General features: G+C 47.1%; 1 protein-coding gene across 1 annotated transcript; it reads right to left on the bottom strand.

The window, feature by feature from the left end:
- Positions 1-4,290: 4,290 nt before the first annotated feature.
- Positions 4,291-13,779, bottom strand: RAD1 (RAD1 checkpoint DNA exonuclease). Its single transcript, XM_066602453.1, has 6 exons — positions 13,670-13,779; positions 12,604-12,807; positions 11,233-11,341; positions 9,710-9,968; positions 7,823-7,921; positions 4,291-5,991 (listed from the first exon to the last, which is right to left on the bottom strand). Exons 2-6 carry the CDS (start codon positions 12,796-12,798, stop codon positions 5,808-5,810), a joined length of 846 nt encoding a protein of 281 aa, XP_066458550.1. The 5' UTR covers positions 12,799-12,807; positions 13,670-13,779; the 3' UTR covers positions 4,291-5,807.
- Positions 13,780-13,810: the final 31 nt, after the last annotated feature.

Below are 13,810 nucleotides of genomic sequence, written 5' to 3'. Positions count from 1 at the left end.
AGCATACGATTGTGTCTGTATATTTGCGCACATCCCAGTGGCTGATAACGCGGGGGTCAGTGCAGTTCGGCTGTGTGAACGCACAGCGTGTTTTGCGTGGCCAAATTGCACGCCTGTGGGAAGCCGCTCCCCGCCCGCCGCCGGCAGCTGAATCTTTTCTTCCGAGCGGGCAGGTACTCGCTAAGGGCAATGCTCGCTCATCTCTAGTCTTGATCTATCTTTTGCAGGAAATTGCAGAAGCCTCCATAAACTCCTATTGGAGACTATGCAGCCAGCCAGCAAAGGGAGCTGGAGGGATTTCCTTGTAGCAGGGAGAGAAGGGTTCCCCTGCAGGGATGAGTAAGGGATTCCCCAGCAGCACAATGATACCAGGTTTTCCCTGCAAGGGAGAATAAGGGTTTCCCCAGCAGTGTGATGCCAGGGTTCCCCTGCAGTGGAGAATAAGGGATTCCCCAGCAGTGTGATGCCGGGGTCCCCCTGCAGTGGAGAATAAGAGATTCCCCAGCAGCACCTTGCCAGGGTTCATTTGCAGGGGAACCCTGGCATGGCGCTGCTGGGGAATCCCTCCATTTGCCCTGCAAGGGAACCCTGGCATTGTGCTGAGATGAAGGGAAGCCCTGGGGGAACTCCCTTCATCTCTGCAGCAGGCTTCCCTTCCCTAGAGAAGGGGGTTCCCCGAAGGAATCCCTCCATCTCTCTCTCTCTCCAGCAGCGCATCTTTTATGTCATTCCTGGTTGTGTGAACGTCATGCATCTTCTTGCATATTGCTTGCGCATTTACGCTCCCCCATTGACTTCTCTGGGAAACTTTGGTGCACGAATACGCAGAAAAATAGAAGGAACCCATTGACATCAATGGGCTGTATTCTGTGTGTTATAGTATGTTCCTCTGCTCTTACTAATGGCATACAAATCTGGGGGCATGTACGTGTATTTAATATCACATGATCCAATAGGACACGAACAACATGTTTATATGAACTCCTAGATTTATTCTCAGGATCGGAAGGCGGATCGCCAACTCCGTAAATCACCGTGCGTCCACACACAGAGCAAGCTGGGGGGCAAACATGAACGTACTCCAGCATCAGGCGATGATGTGATAAAAATGCCATTTGCAATTCAGCACACAAGTCCAAATAACAGAGTGGAGCTTCGGGCTCGTTTACACGGAACGATTAAGAAAAAGAAAATGCTGGTTTGGTCGAATTTGAATAATTGTTTAGTGTTAACGCAGCCAACGATCGAATGAGGAACTAGAATTCATTCATTTCATGCAAGCATAAAAATCATGGTTGGCTCGTTTGGTTTAAATAAGGAATGTTCAGTCGTTCTCATTTACTGGGACAGCGTTTGCGTTCGAGTGAAGGATTTGCGAGCAAATGATTTATCTGCCTATTTAAATAGGCTGCACAAGTGACCAAGTGAACGCTGTCATCATTCGCTCGTGCCAACCATTAATCGCTCTGTGCAGGGGCGTAACTAAAGGCTCAGGGGCCCTGATGCAAAAGGTGAGCTGGGGCCCCCCTCTATCTGTATCTGTACCCGTACCCATACCTAAACCATGCTGCACAGAGACATAACTTAAAGCTTCTGGGCCCCAATGCAAAACCTGTAACAGGGCCCCCAACTATAATGCTTTACTCATAGTACTGGGCTCCCTATATGGAGAAGAGAGGCCTTATGGGCCCCCTAAGACTCCTGGGCCCGGGTGCAACCGCATCCCCTGCACCCTCTATAGTTATGCTCCTGGCTCTGTGTAAGAGCGCCCTTACTTACCTACTGGTTTCACTTAAACAGCCTAAGACCACTCTCACACAGTCTAGACAATGCTCTGTGAGCTAAATACATTGCAAATATTTCTGCTAATTTGCTACAGTGAACATTCCACAGCAAATCTGTCCCATGTGAACATGCCCTAAGGGGGCTTCTACACACTTCCGTTACTGCACTGAAAAATGCAATAATTACCACTGGATGCCTTAGTTCCCAATCCATCCATATTGTGGCTGGACGATTGTACTATGTCTTCTTTGTTGTGTATGGTGTGGCTATGTACTTATGGCTAGCTCCATCATCTATTTATCCTTCCTAGAGATGAGCGAGCACCCAAATGCTGGAGTCCTCGTTATTCGAGTCGAGCTTTTCGTAAAATTCGAGAGCTCTACTCGAGTAACGAACCCCATTGACTACAATGGAAGACTTGAGCATTTTTGTATGTGGAACGCTGGGTCCCGAGCTTTTCTTTTGCTTTTTTCTTGGTTTGTGTTTCTCTCTCTCTCAAAAATTTTCAAATGACGCGTGCTGCGTCGCGGCAGGGAGGGGCCAAAACAGGCATGTCACAGCGGGGAGGAGCCAAAAGCTGGGGCGGGGTCAAGTGCGATTTGATGCTCGTTCGAGTAACGAGCACCATCGAGTATGCTAACACTCGAACGAGCATCAAGCTCGCCAGAGTACGTTCGCTCAACTCTAAACCTTCCCTATTTCCAATCTACGGACAGACTAGGCATCCTTAGGTTCAAGACGTGAGGCCGTCCTTATCAGGACGATTGCCCCACTAATAGGCAAGGTCTGCATGTGCCCATGTTAGGAATAGGGATCGCATTTCTGTATTGTTCCACTATGGACATATTACGTTTTGGTGTTACGTGTTTTTGTTGGTCCACCCAGACTTTATCACGTCATGTTGTGACCTCAGGGTATTGTACTTGTTTCCAGTGCAAATGTAACGCATGAACAGCATACGGCCCAAAAATACACATGTGTACCTAGCCTTACACATAGCCACAGCATAGGCTGTGTAAGCTGTGCTCCGTTATCTGGACTTGTGTGCTTAAAGGGGTATCCAGGGATCTGAATACCTGACAGATACCTGCTGAGTCGGACCGGCCACTTCTGGCTAATGCAGTGATCGAAAGAGGGGCTTGCTTAGTTATTATGAGCCGACAGCCCATCCCTTAAGTATGAAGTCACCGACACTGGAGGGCTGCAATACCATGTCACTCCTTGTCGCAACTCAGCAGCAAGTGTCTGGTCCAACGCAGCAGTTGCCGGTGAGGAACTCAATTCCCTGGATAGCTCCTTTAATTGAAAATCAAGTCTTGCATATTATCACTTTAGTAGGTTATTTACAGTGGCGACAACACAACGCATTTAGGGACCCTTCATCAGGCAGGTCAGCACTAATCCCAAAGCTTCATCACATTGATATATACTATTAGTTTGCTCTGGGTTGATGTTCAACAGTAATAATAAAGGGAATGTCTTCATTAAATACAATGAAGAACAGTACTAAAGCTGGGATAACAAATAAAGACATTTCATAAATGCGCCAGTTGTCTCAGCACAGATTTTTATTGTATTGATGTAGTGAAGACGTCTCCTCCATTATTATTGGTGAATGTCAACCCAGAGTAGGCAGATAACTAATAGTATATATCAATGGCAATGAGCACTGGTGGGGTTAGTGGTGACGGCCTGATGAAGGGTCACGTTTGGTCCAGAAATACATTCTCCTGTCTCCACTATAGTATTCAATCATCCTGGATCATGGCGTGCGCTGCTGAAGAGCTCCGTGCTCCATATCTGTAGATTCCCTTTAAGATGACCCAAAAACAAGCAAAGATATTTTTTATAAATATTTATTGAAAAAAAATGTATATTGAAAAAATACATTTTTGTAAATACAAAATAAATACTATGAAGCGCATCTTATCACATGCGGCTGCATCACTGTGGGAATACAGAACGCGGATATTTTCTCTAAGTCTTATGATACAATTCTTCCCAAAAATACACAAAGTCCCCAGTAATCATTTAAGGGGTTGTGACATGACTGATAGTTATCCCCTATCCTGTACATACAGGATAACTATCTGATTGGTGGGAGTCTGACTGCTAAAGTCCCCACTGATCCTGAGAAAGGGGGTCTAGAAGGCCCCGCATGAATGGAGCTGATCCTGCACACCGTCACATGAAAGGGACTCGGTCAGCGACTTTGAGCGCTAAAAGTTAAGATTGCGGGCTGAAGGTATCGGACTCGCTAAGTTCAGGGATGTTTTATACTACCTTCCCCAGTGTCAGGTTGAAAGCCACCGTAAGTAGAGATGAGCGAACGTACTCGTTTCGAGTAATTACTCGATCGAGCACCGTGATTTTCAAGTAGTTCCGTACTCGGGTGAAAAGATTCGGGGGGCGCCGGGAAGCCGTGGCGGAGCGGGGGGTAGCAGCGGGGAACAGGGGGGAGCCCTCTCTCTCTCCCCCCCCCCCCCCCCACTGCAACCCCCCACTCACCCACGGCGCCCCCCGAATCTTTTCGCCACAGTACAGAAGTACTCGAAAATCGCGGTACTCGGGCGAAAAAGGGGTGGGGCCGAGTAGGTTCGCTCATCTCTAACCGTAAGCTTAGCTTATAGGGCTGAAGTAACTGGCAAATTCTCTTTAATTCATTTCAAGCACTGTTATCTCCAACCATACCACTGTAATGAATGAAGCAGCAATGCAAATGCTGGACCACCGCTCCATTCCTACAGACCTTCAAGATCCCCATTCTCAGAATTGGTGGGGATTCAAGCAGACAGACCTCCACAGATCAGACAGTTATCCCCCATGTTACAGGATAAACTTTCAATTCTAGCCCAAGCCCTGTAGGCACTTGCTCGGTCTTCATGTGTACCAAGTAATGGAGTTAGTGCCAGAAAACAGTGAACATTCCATTATGATAGAAGAATCTCTGATGCCATGTATATACAGTGTAATCAAAGGCTCTACAGCTTTCTTATCTGCCTTGTGTTTGAATTCCTCACTATCTGCAAGATCTCTGCTTGCTGACTCTGAATGAGAAGACTAATGTTTCTATTCATAAGCAGTAACCCTGTACATATCTAGTCCTGCTCTCAGCTGAGAAGTGGATACAATAGATAATGCTCTGCAAGCTAAACAGCCCGGACTCCAGACTGATACATTGTACATAGCTAGTCCTGCTCTCAGCTCAGAAGTGGATACAGTTGGGTGTCCAGTGTAGACAATGCTCTGTGAGCTAAACAGCCCGGACTCCAGACTGATACATTGTACATAGCTAGTCCTGCTCTCAGCTGAGAAGTGGATATAATTGTATCTAGTGTAGACAATGCTCTGTGAGCTAAACAGCCCGGACTCCAGACTGCTCTACTGTACATAGCCACTCCTGCTCTCAGCTGAGAAGTGGATACAATTATATACAGTGTAGACAATGCTCTGTGAGCTAAACAGCCCAGACTCCAGACTGCTCTACTGTACATAGCCACTCCTGCTCTCAGCTGAGAAGTGGATACAATTATATACAGTGTAGACAATGCTCTGCAAGCTAAACAGCCCGGACTCCAAACTGATACATTATACATAGCTAGTCCTATACTCAGCTGAGAAGTGGATACAATTGTATCCAGTGTAGACAATGCTCTGTGAGCTAAACAGCCCGGACTCCAAACTGATACATAGTACATAGCTAGTCCTGCTCTCAGCTGAGAAGTGGATACAATTGTATCCAGTGTAGACAATGCTCTGCGACCTGAATAGCCCGACCACAGACTGATACATTGTAGCAAATTAGCAGAAATATTTGCAATGTATTTAGCTCACAGAGCCTTGTCCAGACTGGATACAATTGTAACAAAGCCTCAGGTGTGAGAACAGGTTTTCAGTTTCTGGATATAAACAAGAATGTTCATATTCACTCACAGCAAACAGAGATTGTAATGAAACAGTGCAGAAGGTGTATCAGACAGCTGCAGAACGATGAAACTTTATGACATTAAGGGGACGTGGGTTTAGGAATCGCCGTCCTGGATTTCCTCATCTGGACAGCAATAATACTCCACAAAGCAGATCTGTCCATCCTCATTCCTGACCATGTACTGCAGCGAGAGGAAGCCTCTGTTGTCAGTCCGTATAGACACCTTGCAGGACAGGGCCAGCGCCTTGGTGGACGGCTTCAGCAAGGAGATCTTATATCTGCAATAGAAAAGCATAAAGAGAGGCATAAACATACAGAATCTTTACAGTCTTGTATTGGCCAGCACTGTACCAGTGGTCACATGGTCATCGGATGCCCCCCTGGCATAGCTAGCTTTGACTCTGACCAATGCATAATGACAAAATCGTATTAAAGAGGTTGTCTGGGATTTTAAAATAAAGAAAAAGTTAGAACTCCATCCCTGCCCCCCAGGACCATTGCTTCAGCCTTCACCAGTCCAACCTGGAAGTCATTGCAGCAGTCAAATGCCATTCATTGCTCATGTGACCACTCAGCCAATCGCTGGCCTTGGTTAGCTTGGGGCAGCTGTACATCAATGGCATATGATCCGGGAGTGGTCACATAAAAGATGAACAGACTGCTGATGTCGGCGATTGGCTGCAGCAGCAACCAGTGTCCCATAAACATGCTGATCAACTGCAGCCTGTAAGCAGAGCGCCGGAATAGAAACAGAGGTGTGGTGCCGGAGCCGTAGGGACCCTGACAGGTGAATCTAGGCTAGTCTATTATTTTTGGGCACCCCTTTAGAGGTCTGTTCACATCATGTTTTAGCTATCTGTCAAGCATATAAGTTTTACTACACAAAATGTGCTTAAATGTATTGTTTGATGTCCTCAGACTATAACTCACACATATCCAACACATGGCCCGCGGGGCGAATATGGCCTACCACCTGATCTTAGGTGGCTTGCCGGCCATGCAGCAACCTAACAGGCACTCCTGCAGCTCCAGTCTGGCAGCGGCAGGGCAGGGTCTGTGACTGCTCATCTCTTCACCCTGGTGTCTGCATGTGCCATCCTGTATGCAGCGCAGACATCGAGGGGAGAGATCAGCGGTCACAGACTCTGCCCTGCCGCTGCCAGACTGGAGCTGCAGGCTGGGTGAGCAGAATGCCAGTAGGGATGCTGCCCAGCCAGAGGCCAATAGGGGGATTGCTATTACTGCTGGGACTACTATGGGGTCACTAATACTACTGGGGCACCTACAGGGGTCACTATTACTACTGGAGCCAGCAATATAAGGGACACTCACTACTGGGGCCACTGTGGGGGATCCTATTACTACTGCGGCCACTATGTGGGAACCTATTATTACTGTGGCCACTATGGTAGCACTATTACTAATGGGGCCACTATGAGGGTCACTATTATTACTGGGAACACTATCGAGGTTGCTTACTACTGGGGCCACTAGGGGGGACCCTATTACTACTGGGGTCACTATTACTATACAATCTTACAACTACAATTGGGCCTTTGAAGGCAATCATAAGGCTGATGAGGTCCACTGTGAAAATGAGTTTGACACCCCTGATAGAACTGGTCAAGCATAGTTCAGGAGTGCATACGTGTGACAAGGCTCGGCCTCCCGTATGTTGGTGTACAACTTTATTTTTTTAAATTGAAGCTTACCCCACTTTTCTGTCGCACAAAAATGATGTTCAACATTTACATTTATTTTATGTAACATTCAAAAGGAAACGTGAAAACAGAACGCTGCACTTGTCCAAATGTTTAACGTTTTTGTTCTCAAATATACTCTAAACGTGCATTAAAATTGTGAAGCCCCTTGAAGAGCGTGGCACTAGGGTTCAGCAAGGGGCAACAAACTATAACACTGCTACCATCAGATGAGGAGAGGCTAGCTTGTTGCCAGTTGCAGATTCTGTGGTTACATTGGAAAAAGGGTGAGAAAATACCAACAATGTAGCAGTAAGAAAACAACCGCTGCGGTCACCGATGGCGGTTAGGTAACATAGGGCCACGCTGTGACACTGAATGTAGGTGGAGAAGTCCAACGCGATGTTACCTGTTGGTCTGCGTCTCACTGCAGTGGAACGCTTCTATCAGATCCGAGTCCTTGGGATAATCCAGATGGGTGCTTCCTGCGTTCCCGAAGGTGGACAATCTATTACACCAACACAAAGCAGAAACATTATACATCTTAATCACTCATACAGGTGGGAGACGGGACATCAGCCACCCCTCAGAGCTGGGGATCTTTGTACAGGCATATTTTGTGGAATCTCCTTTACTGTACTGTTACTGAGCACAATTAAAGGAGATTGGTAAATTTATGTAAAAAAAAGCTTAGGGTTACATTGACAGCGGAACTGGTACGGATTTTCCACAGCACTCAAATCCACGTCACATTTCGCAGCATTAAGTTATCTAGGAAAGTCCTGGGGTTGTTCTAGAGGGGTGCGTGGATCAGCCCTCCTGGATTCGGCTTGCCCCATATTCTGGACGCTAGCACTATGTTGTTTATGGCCTTAACTATCCTGTTGTCTTTTATGTGATACTTCTAAGATATTAGTCCATTATATTTGGGCTGTTTGTGGGGTTGTACTTCCGCCCCCTTCTGTTCTACCTCAGTTCTTAAAGACCCTCTGGTGCAGATCCACAACAGAATTCACCCCTTCAATTGAAATCTGCTGCGGATCCGCATCAAAACTGTGTCCAAATCCATACCTATGGTGCAGATTTTGACATGTTTTCCATCGTGGCCATGATGTAGAATATGGTGCAGTGGGTCCATTTCAGACATACTGCTTTATATCACGCTGTGTGGGAACATAAGAGTAGAGCATGCTGCGAGGAATGTGAACATTGAAATCAACTATTCTATTCTCTGCGTATTGCCTGCCCAGATTTTGCGCGCGTGAACATGGTCGTTTGAAGCTGGCCTTAGGGTTCGTTCACATGTATTTACGCAGCATATTAGGCGCAAAAATGTTATGAGCGTAATAGGCAGTGAATAGCGTCCTTATACAAATACACATGGGAGCAGGCCAAAGCACATTTCGGTTGTGCAAACAACCACCATATTTGCGTGGCAGAAACGTGCTTATGCCCATGTGAGCCCGGCCTAAAAAGGGCTTTCTAAATCTTGGAAAAAACTGGCTTAGGAGGGCTCAAAATTACAAACCAAGCCGCACTCACCGGTCAGATGCCTTCAAGGACAGTACAGCCACTCAGATTCCCGCAGAAGGGGTTTATTGCACATATGACAACTCATAGGCCAATCAGAGGCTTCAGTGGTCATGTGTCGGTCACGGCAAAATCACCGCTGAAGCTTGTGATTGGCTAAGTGGTCACGTATACAATGAACCAGATGCGACCCCTGCAGCAGCTGTGATGGTGAGTATACTGGTGTGTATGACTTGGGGCGATTTTACACGGGACGACCTGTCAGGCGCAGAATACCCGACAGTTGTCCCAGCGGTAATCATTCCTGTGCTTTTACACAGGAATGATTGTAACTAGTATATGGAGGCGGAACGGAACAGGGATGGTTCCAGCCCACCCGCCTCCATTCAAAGTAAGTAGGGAGTTGTTCATAAATGAGCGACTGCCTGTTTACACAAGCCAATCGTCATTTGGTTTTTATGCATGCAGAAACTGGACGACGGATAAGCGAATGACTTCTGATAGTAGAAGTGTGGCGCGGGATTAAAGCCTCTGCTGCTGCAATCAAGCATGAGCAGGTCGGTTTCTCGGCTGTCAGACACAGCGGAGGACCCAAAGGAGAAGGGAAAAATCTGCAGCAAATCAGAGATGTGTGAACGCATGCCCAGTCTCCTTACTGCAGGGTAAGAGGCTACAAATCAACAAATATAAAAGATGCCAGGATAACATTCTTTATGGGTCATAAAACTACATAGAAGTGACCAGTGAAGATCGCGGGTGCCCGTACCTTAAGTAAGGTTTGTCGGGAGACATGGTGATCTGCAGGAAGTCGCTGGTCATGTCCAGCTCGGAGAACGCCTCTCTGAGCCCCTCTGACTGCAGGATGATCTTATTCAGGACATTGGTGCTGCAGAAATCAAAGTCCAGGGTCTCCTCAGGTTCCTGGGTGTTAATCTTACACACCGTCACCACCCCCCCTTCTTCCAGGAATAAGGTAAGGGGATGGCCGTAGCCCCGGTAGCCCATCTTCAAGGCAGTGCAAGTGGCTGGAATAAGAAAGCGTTGCAAAGTATCATTTATAAAGAATCTGCTCGGGAAGTAGCCTTTCAGCAGTAATGAACCAGAAGCTCTGGATGAGCAGTGCTATAGGTAAGCTGTGTAAAGTGACCTAAAAATATGTCCAAGGACTGAAGGGAGTTTGGGGTGGAGAAGGGAAAGTTATATTACCTACTGTAGTCCATTGTTCCTATTCTGTCGTCAATCTATTTCTCTCTGGAGCCCCTCTTCATTTGTCTAACATGGCCACAGTACCCCCCCACCCATCCATCATTACACTGTGTATCGGTAATCAGATACTGCTGTCTGTGGATTGGCCAGCGCTGCTCATGAGAGTAGCACTAACCAATCAGAGCAGCCTGTAATGTCTCAGACTACGGATACACCACCAGGGTACATCTGGGAATCTAAAATTCGCCGCGACTATCTTAGATCACCGGGGCCCAAGGAACAAGCAGATCCACGAAAAAAACAAAACAAAACAAAACAAAAAAATCGGGAAAAAGGATAGCAGCAGATAATCACCCCCCGCCCCCACCTCCACCAGCAGTCGCTGGGCAAATTTAGTTACCAGGACTGGAGCATCACTTTAGAGGATTAATCTCATCCCATAAATTAAATGGCATATGGCTAGAGTATGGTATCATTCATTAAGGGCTCCTGCTTACTTGCGTTTTTCTTGTGTGTTTTTTTCACGCGATATCGCTGCGTTTTTTTCACGCGATTGTCAATGGGACTTTCTAATGTTAAAAACTAGAGATGAGCGAGCGTACTCGTTAAGGACAGATACTTGAGCGAGTATCGTCCTTACAGAGTACCTGCCTGCTTGGCCGCAAAGATTCGGGTGCCGGGGAGAATGGGAGGGAGATCTCTCTCTCCCCCCCCCCCCCCCCTCCTGCTCATTCCTGCAACATAGCGCTCACCCACGCTGGCACCTGAATCTTTGCGGGCGAGCAGACAGGTACTCGGTAAGGACGATACTCGCTCGAGTATCTGTCCTTACCGAGTACGCTCGCTCATCTATATTAAAAACGCATCGCAAGTTTGTGCTTTGCAATTTTTGTGCGATGTGGTTTTAACATTAGAAAGTCCCACTGACAATCGCGTTAAAAAAACACTACTGGAAAGGCACCCAAAGGGTGAGAGTCCGACCTCCAGGACCCCCAACAATCCTGGGATTGAAGCGGCTGCAGTGCCAAGGATCAGACAGGATGATGTCATGGCGTTTCCATAGTCCCAGAGTATAGAAGTTACCTGGTACAGCACTTGACCCGAAAATAGTCAAGCAGTCGAGAAGAACGGTCAGATTTATGCGAAACACCACAGAATCCTCCCGAACGCTGAATTCCTGAAATATTCCAGCCTGTTATACAAAGAATGGCAAGTAAGTTACATGATGACACTTGGGGTGTGCGGATGTCAGAATCACTGGGGGGCCCACCAGAAATATCATTAGTGGGAAAACCCATTTACCTGGTTTTATATAAGCAAAATATACAAATAATTGAACCAATGAGAATTCTACAACTTTCTAATAAATTTTATGCTTCATTTTTCACCATTTTCAGGATGAGTGCTACCTGTCAGTGAATGAGAACACTTTCTTTCATTCGGCGGCAGTAACCCTGTACAAAGCCAGTCCTGCTCTCAGCTGAGAAGTAGATACAATTATATCCAGTGTAGAAAATGCTCTGTGAGCTAAACAGCCCAGCAGCTTCATAAATATCTCTGATAGTTTGCTATAATGCATCGGTGTGAAGTACGGGCTGTTTAGCTCACAGAGCATTGTCTACACTGGATACAACTGTATCTACTTCTCAGCTGAGAGCAGGACTAGCTATATACAATGTATCAGTCTGGAGCCTGGGCTGTTTAGCTCTCAGAGCATTGTCTACACTGGATACAATTGTATGCACTGCTCAGCTGAGAGCAGGACTAGCTATGTACAATGTATCAGTCTGGAGTCTGGCTGTTTAGCTCACAGAGCATTGTCTACACTGGATACAATTGTATCCACTTCTCAGCTGAGAGCAGGACTAGCTATGTACAATGTATCAGTCTGGAGTCCGGGCTGTTTAGCTCACAGAGCATTGTCTACACTGGATACAATTGTATCCACTTCTCAGCTGAGAGCAGGACTAGCTATGTACAATGTATCAGTCTGGGGTCCGGGCTGTTTAGCTCACAGAGCATTGTCTACACTGGATACAGTTGTATCCACTTCTCAGCTGGGAGCAGGACTAGCTATGTACAATGTATCAGTCTGGAGTCTGGGCTGTTTAGCTCTCAGAGCATTGTCTACACTGGATACAATTGTATGCACTGCTCAGTTGAGGACAGGACTAGCTATGTACAGGGGTACTGTCTCTGAGTGGAAACAACAGTATTTTCACTTGCTGACAGCAAGCAGAGATTTTGAAGATTATAAAGAACTAAAACACAAAGTATACTAGAAACGTGTAGATTTTATTTATACATTTACATAAATCTGTATAGAACCCCCCCAGCTGCCCTCTTGCTTTCCCTCCGTTCTCCTTCCTCATCACGCCCTACTTGTGACCAATGACAATTTAGTCTGCTGCGGTGTAGCGGGCGCCGGCCCCCCTGCAGCGTGGAAGCTCCTACCTGAATAAAGGCGTTGGCCTGCAGGCATTTAGCATTCTCCACTGTGACTTTGAGTCCATTGCTGGTGGCAAAGCAGGATGCGTGGTCTTTGAAGTGAATGGCCTTCAGGATGTTGGACAGGTTGCGCACGTTGTCCAGGCTGCAGGTGAACACGTACTGCTCTTCGTCCACCTCCGACTGCGACAAAAACGACATGCTGGGGACCTGAGCAGAAAAAACGGAAATTCACAGATACAGCCAGTCAGGTAAATTGTAAGCCGGTGATATACAATTATGGCGAGGTGATTATGGAGGCACAGGGGTGGCGCCTGAGCAGTGACCGAGAGCAGACAGATCAGAGAATGCCGATCCCTGCTGTTTAACCCCTGTAATACAATGATCAATACGGATCACAGAAGAAGCTCTAAAGCTGTCAGCGCCGCAAATACACAGAGGTCGGAGCGGAAGCCTCATGCCGACCTCTGTGTAGTGGTCGGCGCTTGTAACTGCAGCCACGGCTCTCATTAAAATCAACTGTGCCTGCAGTTATAAGCGCCGGCCACCACATGGGAGGTTGACGTGGAGGCTTCTGCTCTGACCTCTGTGTTACTGCGGTGCTGACAGCATGCGCCCGCTAAGATGATCGGTCAGGGTCCCAGCGACAGACCCCGGCCGGTAAACTCTGGATGACCCATCCTGATGACAGGTCATCAATAGTATTTCACTGGAAAACCCCTTTAATGCTTTGAATTTGGCCACCTGAAAACATACCAACTAGCAAATATTGCGCCAACACAATCACACCATAGACTATCCGTAAGGGGGGATCCATATGGGGTGTAACTGGCTTTGTACGCCCCGTTTACGCAGCTTCTCACCCCGCTGAACTTTCTGCAGCACAGATATAAACTTCTGTGTGCGGTATAAACCCTTGGTGACACTTTTTTTTGTGGGAAAGCAGTGCATGCTAAGTTACAATCACACATCGCCCCGCTCTGCCCTAATAAACACGCCCTATTGTACAGTGACTACAGCAGGCAGTACTACAAGTCCCAGCACATTCTATAGTAATACAGCTAGCACTAACCCTTCACTGCTTCCTCCACCGACCCTTCATCAGACAAGACCGGCTGTAGTCAAGACTCTTCCTATCCAAGTAGATTTCAGGACGACTGCTCTGTGTCGGCCATGTGTAAGAAGACAGACTCGCTAGAAATAACGGCTACTA

The sequence above is a fragment of the Eleutherodactylus coqui genome, chromosome 5, assembly GCF_035609145.1.
Source record: "Eleutherodactylus coqui strain aEleCoq1 chromosome 5, aEleCoq1.hap1, whole genome shotgun sequence".
Classification (NCBI taxonomy): domain Eukaryota; kingdom Metazoa; phylum Chordata; class Amphibia; order Anura; family Eleutherodactylidae; genus Eleutherodactylus; species Eleutherodactylus coqui.
The sequence above is the reverse complement of the archived record's forward strand: the minus strand, read 5'-3'. Positions and strand labels throughout refer to the sequence as shown.